This window comes from Rhinolophus ferrumequinum, chromosome 9, assembly GCF_004115265.2.
Source record: "Rhinolophus ferrumequinum isolate MPI-CBG mRhiFer1 chromosome 9, mRhiFer1_v1.p, whole genome shotgun sequence".
Classification (NCBI taxonomy): domain Eukaryota; kingdom Metazoa; phylum Chordata; class Mammalia; order Chiroptera; family Rhinolophidae; genus Rhinolophus; species Rhinolophus ferrumequinum.
In genome coordinates, this window is record NC_046292.1 from 7,535,753 (window position 1) to 7,548,672 (window position 12,920).

The 12,920-nt window shown below is 41.0% G+C and overlaps 1 protein-coding gene across 1 annotated transcript in view; it reads right to left on the reverse strand.

The window, feature by feature from the left end:
- MTOR (mechanistic target of rapamycin kinase) overlaps positions 1-12,920 on the reverse strand; it is a 115,811-nt gene that overhangs the window by 78,371 nt on the left and 24,520 nt on the right. Inside the window, exons 20-25 of the mRNA XM_033113471.1 lie at positions 5,942-6,028; positions 3,198-3,365; positions 2,583-2,695; positions 2,097-2,259; positions 929-1,021; positions 145-291 (exon numbers count right to left, since the gene is read on the reverse strand). Of these exons, the coding sequence (XP_032969362.1) occupies positions 145-291; positions 929-1,021; positions 2,097-2,259; positions 2,583-2,695; positions 3,198-3,365; positions 5,942-6,028 (771 nt within the window). The remainder of the gene's footprint in view (positions 1-144; positions 292-928; positions 1,022-2,096; positions 2,260-2,582; positions 2,696-3,197; positions 3,366-5,941; positions 6,029-12,920) is intronic.

A 12,920-nucleotide genomic window follows, 5' to 3' on the forward strand; every position in this document is an offset into this window, starting at 1 on the left:
TAAGTTCATGATATGTAGATTTTCAGAAAAATGCTTGGGCTGGTTTTTGGTTGTTTTAAAACGAAGGTGGCAAGAGCTGAAAGTTTTGAACAAGAGAAGAGCAGGGCTCTGCTTTCCAAGCTCCCTCGGAAACGATGGACCTGCCTTTTGGAGGTTGATGGTGCTGACGTGCAGTTTCTTCATGGGTCCCGTTTCTACTGGCCCACTAGCCAATGCATCCCCCTGGCCACTCCTCAGCATTCGATGCTGGTAAATCAAAGGGTCCTCCTCTTCATCGGCAAGGGTGTAGCCCTGCAACCAGAGATTATACATGGAACCTGTAACTCTACGAGCTGCTCGCTCCCCGTTTAGAAAACATCCTTAATTAAGCCTTGGGAGGTTCACACCTTCTGGAAGAGCCAGGATGCAGGTGTGGCTCCCTGTTTGGACAAAATGAATCACAGGCGGGCTGTATTCCCCACCATAGAACAGTCTGTGTGGGTCACTGACAAGCACTGACAATAGTATGGGCTCACAACCGGCAAACAGGAAGCAACTGTGAGCAACGATAAAAGGATGAGGAGTTGCCTGTGTTTGTGTGGTTTTCAGACTGGAAACCACAGAATGGTCTGCACATTTTTTAATGGTTAAAGAAAATCAAGAGAAGATGAATATTTTGTAACACATGAAAATTACTGGAGAATGATATTACTGGAAGGCAGTCAGGCTTATTCTGTTTTGTGTGCATATGGCTGCTTTCAGGCTGCAGTGGTAGAGACCAGAGCCTGAAAAGCTGAAAAAAATTTACTGTCTTTACAGAAAAAGTTTGCTGATCTCTAGTTCAGAACTAAAAACTAGATATATTCCCATAGCTCAGATTACAAGAATACCAGTGAGAAAGACAAGGCAGGAGGGGGGAACCTTGAAACAAAAAGGAGGTATACTTCACCTTGACAATCCTGCAGATGAGGACATCATAGCGCTGATGGTTGATTCGGTGTCTCACCAGAACTTTATTCACCATTGGAATGAAAATTTGGTACTATGACAGGAAAGGAAGGTCAGAAGCCATTACTTTAGAGAGTGGAAAACAGAGAAAAGAGTATTACACCCACTACATTACAGCTACTTCTTTTGGGTTTGGGGCTAGCTCTGTGGTATTCAGAAACATCACTTTTACCCCCTCCTGCTATAAATCTAGTCATCATCTCCCCTCTGGGTTACTGCAACAGCCTCTGCTTCCACTCTCGGCCCAGTCTATTCTTCCACAAGGCACTGAGAGTAATCATTTTTAAGTGTTAGGTCAGATCACAGTCTTCCTGTGCTCAGAACTGTCTACAGGCTTCTAGTCTTGCTCACAGTGAAAGCCAAAGTACTTAAAGGCCTGTAACAGTGCTGGGAACATGGCCTCAGAATCACCTGGGGGCTTATGAAACCAGGGATTGCTGGGCTCCATGGCCCGAGGTCCTGAATCAGTGGGTCTGGGGTGAGGCCTGTGAACTGCGTTTCTAACAAGTTCCCAGCTGAGTAAATTAGGACACTGCTCATCTGGGATCCCATTTTGAGACTCACGGGCCTGCAACACCTCGTTTCCACTCCTCCCCCCAGTCCTGCCCTATCTCTATGACCTTTTCCAAGCACTTTCTCCCTGGTTCCCTCCTCTGAAGTCACACTGCTCTCCTGCTGTTCCTTGAACCCTTCAAGCATGCTGCCAGCTCACATCTTTCCATTTGCTAATGCCTTCCGCCTGCATCCAACTCTCTGGGCTCGAGCCTTTACTTTATTTAGGTCTCTGCTCAAATGTCAACTTATCAGAGGTGCTCCCAGCATCTCTCCCACTCCCACCCATCACCCTGAGGACACAAACTGTGTTTATTAGCTTTGCTTCATCGGAATGTAAGCTCTGTGAGAACAAGGACATCGTTCTGTTTACTATGTTATCCCCAGAACAGCACTTTACGCACATAGGTGGCTCAATAAATATTTGCTGAATAAATGAAGAGGAAAAACAGCGCAAATAATTCCCCGTTCTCTGACAGAGGCTCGAGACCTACAGAATACCACGGAGAGGGTCACAGGCAGGCGGACGAGCACGCCTGTTCGGACTCCTGCCTTACCTTCTTCCCCAGCTGAAAGACGAGTGAAGACAATGTGTCCATGGCTGTGGGACGCAGTTCTGGGCTCTGGTCCAGTGTCCGAACAATCGGGTGAATGATCCGGGAGGCGTAGTCAGTGAAATCCAGGGACTCCGTCAGGCGGTCCACGGTCTCTAATGCGGCCCTAGAACAATCACTAACATACAGTAACTGCTAACATACAGCCCCGCAGGGAGAGAAGTGGCTGAGGGGTACCCTCACAATCAGCACCGAATGGAAAGGAATGGCTTCTGAGGGATTTTGGGTGACATGGATCCGACAAACATTCCAGTGAGATGGGGACAGTTAAGATTTCCATAAACCTGGGACATTTCTGGACTAAAATATTGGGAGTTGAAATAACAACAACAAAAAAACAGAAAGATGACCTGGGAGCTTCAGAAAAGGACATTTTTGACAAAACATTAAAAGCTTGATGGCTGTTAGTCCCAAAGGGCAGGTGCTTACTTTCGAGATGGCAGTGGAACTTCAGGGGCATCAAACAACTTCACGATAGGGGGCAGCAACAAATGGAGATAGTCATCCAGGTTGGCGCCAAACAGCTGGATTGCAGCCAGCAACTGCAAAAGGCAGCAAAAGCACCGAGGTGAACAAACACAGTGCGGTGTCAAGCATCGAAGTGCACGGGGAAGGGGCAGTGGCATGGATACTTCAAACTTCTGTGGGGACTCTGAAAAACCTTTAATAAGTGGCTGTGAACTGTATTCTTTTGGTAGTATTCAACCCCGCTCCCCCATTTTATTTTGCTTATGTATTACTTTGCCTTCTCTGAGTTTATTTCAGTTGATAAAGAATCTCACTGGATAATAGAGAAAATTGGTCTGGGATAAAACATTTACCAAGAATAACCCATTAAAAGAGACAAAACAGAAGGATAATCAGGGACTGTAAACATTCTGCAAACTGTAAGCTGCGTGAGGCGGGAATTAATGTTCTTCGGGTTCAAATTTGTGGATCAAGCCCCATCCTGTCATTCAGAACCGGGTCTCGCCACTTAGCTGACTATCCAGGGATGCTGATGGATGCTGGACACCTCGCTAGAGGATGTTCTGGGTTACTCACCTTGATGGAGACGATGCGGCCTGGGCTGTTATCATGCATGAAGACGCGGAGCATGTGTGGGATCAGCTGGGGCAGGTAGAGCTTAAATTCACCGCCAAGAGCTACCACAATTTGCTCAATGAGAAGAATGATCGTGCTCTGGATTGAGGTGTTCATGACCCAGAATTCCTATAAAGAGGGAAGAGACAGGAAGGAGCAAAGCCATGTGCCCTTCTGCTAAAATACGAACTAAGGAACTAAGAAGAACTAAGATGGCCAACAAGAAGGGAAAAATGTAGTGAGCACGGCCTGCCCCAAGATGAGCTCCTTCCCCACGGGCCTCCTGGCATCCTGTCACCGTCATAGGAACAAATGAAACTGCATTTCTCCGAATGCACGAGGTTACTTTGTCCCTCTGTGCCTTGCTCATGCTGCTCTTTGCCTAGAATGCCACCTCCTGCTCACCTCAGCCCTACCTGTCGTTCTAGACCTGGCTCAAGCCTCACTCCTCCAATGAAGGCTTTCCTGTTCTCCTTCCTATTATCCACTTTGGGTCCTCTGGCCCTCCTCTTTTCTAGCACCTGTAATACTTCATTTTCTTTGCCACCCGCCTACTACTAGACAGTTAAGCACAAGAAACCCCCTGGATCCACCTCTGTCTCCCCAGAATCTGGCAGAACACCTGGCATATTGCAGCCATCCAAACACACATTTATAGAAGGAACAAGTAAGTCTGCGTCACTCTAGAAGCTCTCAAGTCGTCCAGGAAAGATTCTTTACTTTGGGTAACACCTGGTCTCTACCCGACGAGGGCGATGCCAGTGTTAGCAAGATTTCCTGCCCTTGCTGGATTTATTTAGACTTTGCTAGAGAGCATCTGACATCTGTCCCATGTCATTTTTGGACCTTGATAGTGCCGGAACAGGACCACTTTCCTATACCCATGTCATTAGATTCCACGGAAGTTACTAAAATAAAAACTTGCTCAATTGGCTACAGATCCTACCTCAGGACTGTAAGGCAAATTGGTCCAAGTCTCTGACTCCAGGAAAAGCTGTCACTTAAGTCAACTAAAAAAGACAGTCGCCTACTGCTTTCTTTAAAACCTCCAGAGTAGGAGACAATGATAATAGAAACTGTAATGATGGCAGCACATGCCTGTTAATACTCTTGGGCCCCCGAATAATTCAGAGTGAAGTCAATGAAAAAAAATAAAAAAGGATAACTCTTCAGGAGAAAGGCTTTATAGAGCCATAAGGTACTTTCATTAAAAAAAAAAAATTTTTTTCTTGAAGCGTAATAGTTTAGAAAGTAAAATCCATACTAAACGATGCTGGTAAAATATTCTTTCTCTGCTTGAACAGAGAAGTATTTTCTCTAAAAAAGCTATTTTCTCTAGGTTTCTTACGCTTTGCCAAAGAAACACCATAGATTTTATGGCCTCCACGATGCATCTGATGTTGATTTGCTTGGACCAAGCTCTGCCTTCTTTAGAGAAAGCCCACCTACTTCCCCACTGCATTACTTGCGGCTCCTCACAGGGGTTTTTCTACCTCAAAGAAGCCAGGCAGTCGGCCCAGGGATGTGGCTGGATCACTGTTCACAAAGACTGTTCCCTTCCTGGGCTCGGCGGAGCTCATTAAAATGCCGGATCAACAGCCAATAGAAAAGCCCAACTCCACCTCCACTATCGTGGAACAAATGAACGCTGTATTTTGCAGGTGTGAGGCTCCCGGCCTCAAATCCCTACGTGGGGGTCGTAAGTCTTTTTGGGGGGATGCATCAGGTTATTTCCGCTGCAAACCATGAGTACACTGCTTCCTCCCTCTCATCCCCCAGTACCAGCCCTCAGGCTCTTTAGCATTCGGCCTAACTCTTCTTTGTACAGAGGCCTCTGTGGCAGGAGTCAGGGAACAGAGCGACTTTAATTATTTACACGTGTAGGAGGTTTTCAGTGCTGAGACCCAGTTTCGGGCAAGTTCCATTTTTGAAGCCAGCCACTTTGATTTCAGTCCTGCTGCTTCCTTGAAGCTAACTACAAAGGTCTGGTGTAGAAGAACAGAAATCACTGGAAGAATTGCCTTCTAATTCTTTGAGGACACAGCCATCTCTTCAAAGCAACCTTCCCAACAGAGACGTTTAACTTATATAGAACAGCAGGAAGCAGGCCTCCCCCTCACACAGCAAGTCGACGTTGCCATCAATGGGGAGGCCTCTGCACCTGCTTAAAGCAAGTTATCAAATCTGGGGCGTGAGCCTCTTCTCGTGTGCCACTGCAGTCAGGAGGCGGCATTTATGCTTCTGAAGGTAGAGGGTAAGGCATCACCTTCTCCCTCAGCGCCTGACGAAGCCCATCGAAGCCCATCGTATTTCACGGCCCCAGGAAAACCCCCTCCCCAGTGCTCTCTAAGGCCATGGTTTTATGGGCAGTAAGAAAGAGGGCTTTCGTGGGAATAGTAAAACACTGTTGTGATATTAAAGTGAAATTGCTTTGTCGTATGTGAGGCAAAGAACTCAAGAGTCTATTTCTGGCAGAACAATTACCTCAGACTTCACACCTTGTACTCTGGTACCTGGGAGCCTGCAGCAACAGCCCTCCTCCCCCTTTCTCAACCCAGTGGGACACCTTGCTCCACTTTTTTATACTCGGGTTGTACGAGCTCTACCACGACCCATGAAAAAATGTCCAGGTTATCCAAACCCGCTTCTGAATATCCCTTGACCCAAACACTGACGAACAGGCCAAAGCATTCATTTCCACTCACTCTCATGAGGGTGACTATTTCATCCATATAAGGTCTGATGTGGCTCTTCACAAAGGACACCAACATTCCCAGCTGCTGGAACAGAAACTGAAAGAGAGAAGAGTTGGCACCGTGAAGAACGCAGAATTCCCAGGTTTATCCTAAGTCCATGGGAACGAATACAGACAACTATGAAATCAGTGTCCGCACCACCCCATCTACGGAGACTGTTTGAAGGAATCAGACTTAACACCTTTGGTGGCGATGGTGGTGGGGGCTCAAAACAACCGTCCACGGCTTTACACACCAGGCAAGTCTGGCTCTGGGGCCAGACTGGCCGTTTTGAGTCATTCTGTCACCTATTAGCTTTGTGACCTTCATTTCACCTCTCTGAGCCCAGCCTATTCAATGGGAAAATGGAGATAATCCTATTTGTCTCACAGGCTTGTTGTAAGAGTTAAATGGGACAATAACACCTGGAAAGCACTAGAACAGCGGGACATGAATACTGTTTAGTGCTCAATGAACATCAGCTATCATTGAAGGATTCTGAAGTCACTAGAGGCTTAAAAATAGACAAAGTTTTAATCAACTGTAAACGTATTTTTTTGTTTATTCAGCTCCAATTCACTGCTACCATATTTCCCTGAAAATAAGACCTAGCCGGACAATCAGCTCTAATGCATCTTTTGGAGCGAAAATTAATATAAGACCCGGTATTATATTATATTGTTATGTTGTATTAATTATATTATACCCGGTATTATATTATGTTATATTACATTATATTGTTATATTATATAAGACTTATATTATAGTAAAATAAGACTGGGTCTTATATTAATTTTAGTTCCAAAAGACACATTAGAGCTGATTGTCTGGCTAGGTCTTATTTTCAGGGAAACACAGTAGGATACTTTCTAAAATAAATACAGCTAACACTTATGGGCACTGTAGTTCATTTATAGTAATTAACTCAATTAATTAAGTCTGAATTAATTAGCTAACTATCAGAAATTATGAACCAAAGCAGCAAGCAAATTGGGAAGGGATAGAATAAGGAGATTCTATTTAGGTTGGTACTTGGCAACTATAAGAAGAGATTCCATCCACTAAATAAAGCTGAGAACAAGAAGGGCTTGGGAAAGGGAAACCCCAAGTACTTTCCACGTTAAAAATGTCTTCAGGGTGTAGTTTTTATTTTGTTATGATATTTAGATAGTGCTACAGGTCAATACTAAGTAGCAAACATATTCTAAATCCCCCTCCCCAAAAGATTTTTTTTGCTCTCTATGCCTTTGTTGCCCTCCATTAATAAGGATAATTTAGAGAGAAACATACATATTTTCACTCTTCTTCACATTTTGAAACTCAGCTAAGTTAGGGACAAATAGAAAGTGTTCCAAATAGTGAGTAGTGAACTTACAGAACTCATTACCTGAAGAGGTGAGATTGACAGGACATATAGGATTGGGCTCAAAGAGAGTCTGGACTAATTCTCTAGTGACAGGGACACCAATGGACTCTAAGGGGGTTAGAACCCGGTCACCGCATGGCACAGGTTCAACTTAGTACAGCCATCACTACCTATCTCCTGGGCCCCTCCTCACAGAACCACTGCGGATAGTTTTTGTGAAATGGTCCCTATAAAAGTATATTACAGAGATCCGGGGACACGAGGCTCCAAATATAATGGTGCTTTAGTTACATTTTTGTTATGCGAAACCTGAAAGAAGATAGAAAGTCTACGCTGGAGAAAAAGCAGGGCACTGGGGATGCAGGGAGATCAGGGAAAACCATGAGACAGAAAAGACAAAAGCTCCCGATCCTGGCTGTCATTTCAACCCTGGCTGTCATTTCGTATTAGGTGTAAATGGGGAAGCCTCTCCGGTGCCTGATTCATAAGGAGTGGTGACACATGCAAACAGACAGGCAAGTGCCTCACTCAGGCAAGGGGCCGAGTGGCCACCTCATTTCCTCTCCCTTAGAATCTTTCACAAGTTTTTTTCTCTCCCCCCCTCCTCAACGTCAGTGTTTTAATAGAACACATAGTTTTGTTCTTGAAATATGGTGGATTCGAGCTCCTCCCAAATGCCCCTGCGTAAAAATGATGCATGAAAGATAACAAACACTGTCATTAGATTATCAGAACTGAGATCTTTCACATAAAGCCAGACCTTCAAAGGGCTACATATTAAGAGAAATGGAATCCCTGCCTCCTCCCACCCCAAAATCTGTCCACTGGCACAAGGAGACAAAGAAATGTGTCAGTCTTGATGGAAGGTCTAGGTAGAAAAAAAAGTCTCCCTTAAGAGTTTGTAATTTCAGGCCACTGTCATATGGGTTTAGGGGGTTGTTGTAACTCTCTGTGTGGCCTGAGAATCTATAAACCAAGAAATTAAAGTTCTGGATCACCTGGCAGAAACAAATGCAAATCCTCTCTGGAGGTGCAACTGCAGAGCAGATTTTCTAGTACTGCTCCAGGGAAAGCCCAGCTGAACAGGATACATGGTCCCAAATTATAAAACACACAGGACGGACCACTGCAAACGTGACTCGGTGAGAACAATAACAGAATTAGACCCATCAAGGATTACTTTATATATTGGAATTATTGGATAGAAAACAAACCTGCTTAAAATGCTCAAAGAAACAAGCAAGAATTTAAAAAAATAAGTAAGAAACAAGATACCACCCAAAGATACTAGGCATATTTGAAAGAACCTAGTATAACTTTAGAAATTAAAAAAAAAAAAAGTAGCGGAAACTAAAATTTCAATGACAGGTCAAAAAGACATAGCTGAAGAATCAGAGAACACAAAATGGATGTGAAGAAACATCCAGAATGTATCTCTGAGAGACAAAGATGAAAAAAATGGAATGGAATCTGAATCTAACCAAGCCTCTAAATCTAACCAGTTTACAAGAAGTTAAAAGATACCGTGAATAGTCAATCAGCCAAATCCAGAATGGAAAATTCTACAGGACAAATGTATATGAAAAAAATGGGGGAAAAAGAATAGATGGAAAGAGAATTGGATGTATAAACCAAATGCCATGTGTAGACCTTATCTGAATTGATTTGAATAAACCAAATATAAAAAGACATTTTTAAGACAAACGAGGACATCTGAAGAAGGATTGGTCTTAGATGATATGAACGACTTACTATTTATTTTGTAGGTGTTGTAACTGTGGTTATATGGAGGAAAAAAGCATTTATCGGTGAAATAATATTTGAAATTTGCTTTAAAATACCCCGGAAAAAAGGTACGGGCGTGTATGTGTATATGCATGTGAAAGTGGGGGCAGCGGAAGAAGATGGACCCAAACTGATAAAATGCTAATAATTGTTGATGATTATGAGAATTTAAGTAGTCTACTTCTTTGGATGAAATAGTCCATTACAAAATGTTTAATAAAATTAAAGGTAGCCAACATGTAGAGGTCAAAAGATAAGAAAATGAAAGCTCAATCAAGCCAAAAAAAGAAAAGAGAGAAATATGTAGGGCAGAACAAAAATAAAGCACTAAGTAATGTGGTGGAAGTAAACCCAAACATATCAGCAATCACAATAAATGTAATTAGACTGAACGCACTGATTAAAAGACAAAGATTTTCAAATGGATTAAAAAGATAATCTAGCTATATTATCATCTACGGGGGATGCCAAAAAAATGTTTACACATGACTAGTATTCATCTTTTGTTATCAGTATATGTTGAGTATTACAATTTTAAGTTTTTTCCTTTCTTAAAATGTGTATACATTTTTTGGCACGCTTTGTATATTATTATTACAAGAGACCCATCTAAAGCAAAAAGTTACAAGACAGTTAAAAGTAAAGGGAGAAGAGGGGCAGCGGTTAGCTCAGTTGGTTAGAGCGCGGTGCTCTTAACAACAAGGTTCCCGGTTCGATCCCCACATGAGCCACTGTGAGCTGCACCCTCCACAACTACTTGACTTGGAGCTGACAGGTCCTGGAAAACCACACTTAAATAAATAAAAAGTTTTAAAAAAAAAAGTAAATGGAGAAGAAAAGACACACACACTCTCCAAAAAAAAAATTGGTTTAGCTATATTAATATTAGGCAAAATAAATTTTAAGGCATTGTTAAAGGTAAAATGGTCATTACAAAATGATAAAAGATTCAATTTACCAGGAGACATGATGATTTAAAATTTGTATGCACCACTAATATAATCCAAAATATATAAAACAAAATTGACAAAAATACAAGAAATTAATAAATCCACCGTTGTCAAGGGAGAGTTTTATCTCACTTCTTTCAGTAATTGGTTAAGCAAACAAAAAATTGACAAGGATACAAAAGATTTGAACACAGTAAGTAATAAGTTCGAATCTAATGACATATGTAGAATCTTGCGCACAACACTAGCAAATACACACTACACTATTCCCAAGCACAGAGGAAGCAGTTATCAAAATTGATCAACTATTATTAGACTATTAAGGCACTTTCAGCAAGCCATCAAAGAATCGTAAACCCAATGCAATTAAGTTAGAAATAGACACCAAAAAGGAAATTAAAATCCTTAAGTTTGCCAATGAAATATCCACTTCTTTCAATGGGGAAAGAAATCAGAAAATCTTAGAAAATACTTATTTCTGAACAATAATGAAAATATGACATTATTATTCAGCAATAAAAAAAATGAACTACTGATACATATTCAACATGGATGAACCTCAAAAGTATTATGTTAAGTGAAAGAAGCTAGATACAAAGTCACATGTAATTCTAATTCTATGAAATGCCCAGAAAAGGCAAATTTATAGAGACAGAAATTGGTTAAATGGTTGTCTAGGGTTGGTGTCGGAATAGAAAATGACAGCATGTGGGCAGGAGGTCTTTCTGGGGTGATGGAAATTTTCTGAAATTAGACTGTAGTGATGGTTGCATAATTCTGTAAATATACTAAAAATCATTGAATTTCACACTTTAAAAGGGTGAATTTTACGGTGTATAAATTTCATCTCAATAAAGTTTTTTAAAGTTTTGGAATGCAGCTAAACAATACTTGGAGTTAAATTCACAGCCTTAACAGATTACATTGGACAAGAAGAAAGGTTGACAACTAATGAGCTAATACTCAAATATAAAACATTATTTTTGAAAAAAGAAAACAGGTAGAAAGTAATAATAATGAAATAAAAAACAAAGATACAAGAGAGAACATCAACAAAGACCAAGGTTGGTTCTTTGAAAAAGAAAAATACTATGACAAATCTCTAGCAAGAAATTAAAATATAAAAGAATAGTGTGAACAAATTCAGGCCACAGATTTTATTGTTTAGATAAAATGAATAATTTCTTAGAATAATGTGACTAAAACCGTCTCAAAAAGAAATAGAAAAGCTAAACAGATCTTTGAACCTATTTTTTAAAAAAATTACAGGTCAATTCCACTCAGGAACATAGATATAAAAATTCTAAAATAAATATTAAATAAGAGATCAACGTATTAAAAAAATACATCAGAACCAAGACGGTTTTATCACAAGAATTCAAGGATGTTTCTACATTAGAACATATATTAATGTCATTCAACATATTAACACACTGAAAGAGAAAACCCATATAATCATCACAACAGATAAATAAAAAGCATTTGATAAATCCAATACTCATTCATGATAAAAACTTGATAGCAAATTAAGACCATAAGGGAACATTTATAACCTTTAAAAAGCTACCAAGAATCTACAGCAAACATCGTACTAGTGGTGAAATCTTAACAACAGTCCCATGAAAAATCAAGAGCAAGATTAAAAATTTCCACCATCAGTGAGTCTAATCAACACTGTAGGTCCTAGGAACACAGTAACAGCTGATTCACAGATCAAAACAAAAAAAAACCCAAACTATCTTTTTCTTTTTTGCAGACTACACGATTATCTAGAGTGAAAACCTGAAGAAATTTACAGGTAATTTACTAGGATTAGTAAGAATTCAACAAAGTTGATTACATAAATATAAACTGTACTTCTGTACTCCTGGCACAAAGTTAGAAAATTTACTTTCTAAAAAGATATTACCTCCTCTAAATGTAGATCAAATTGAGTATAGTCACAGGGGGAAAATAATTAGTTCAAGTATCTTTTAAACACAGTACTCTAACTATATACCCTTGGGGAATATATTCTAAGAACAGTAAAACTGCAAAGCCACCTTGAACTTTATGGTAGGTTTGCTGTCGGTAGTGGTATCGGCGTAGTAATCACAGAACCAGAACCACTTCGCACGTTCTGTGGATTAGAAAAGAGAAAGACAGGGAAAAACGGGAGGAAAGGGGAAAATTCTTCTTTGCAGAAAAGTGCCAGGTATTAAAAGTAGAAAGAATGATAGAACTAGCAAGTCATTATTTTGCAATCAGTGTGATCACTGATTCAGGCAAAGATCAACGGGTGCTAAAATCATTGGGTCAAAGGTAGCTGGAGAATAGGGCAGTCACACAGTCTCAAAGTATCACCCCACAGACTACTTAACAACTAAGGAAAAACAGGGAGCTCTGACAGATACCAAATTAACCACGTGCTCAAATTTAGGATGAACAAGGAACAGGATAAACTGACATTATGAGATCCAGTGAGAAGCATGCAACTTCACCTCTAGTAATCTCACTAAAAACGTTTGACTTTCATCTAATCATGAAGAAACAGCCAGAAGTCCACACTGTGGGACATCCTACCAGACAACTGGACGAACTCTAGATTACTGAGAATAAATAACAATGCCGTTATTCCCGCAGGCATTCACCTTTTAGCCATTTTGAGGAGATAAACTGGGAAATTGGGCCAGCTGATTAAACCTGTCCGCTTAAGTGTTAAAACTTAAGGGAGGGCCAGCCCGGTGGCTCAGGTGGTTGGAACGCCCTGCTCCTAATGACAAGGTCGCCGGTTCAATTCCCACATCGGCCAGTGAGCTGCGCCCTCTACAGCTAAGATTGTGAACCACTGCTCTCTCGGGAGCTGGGC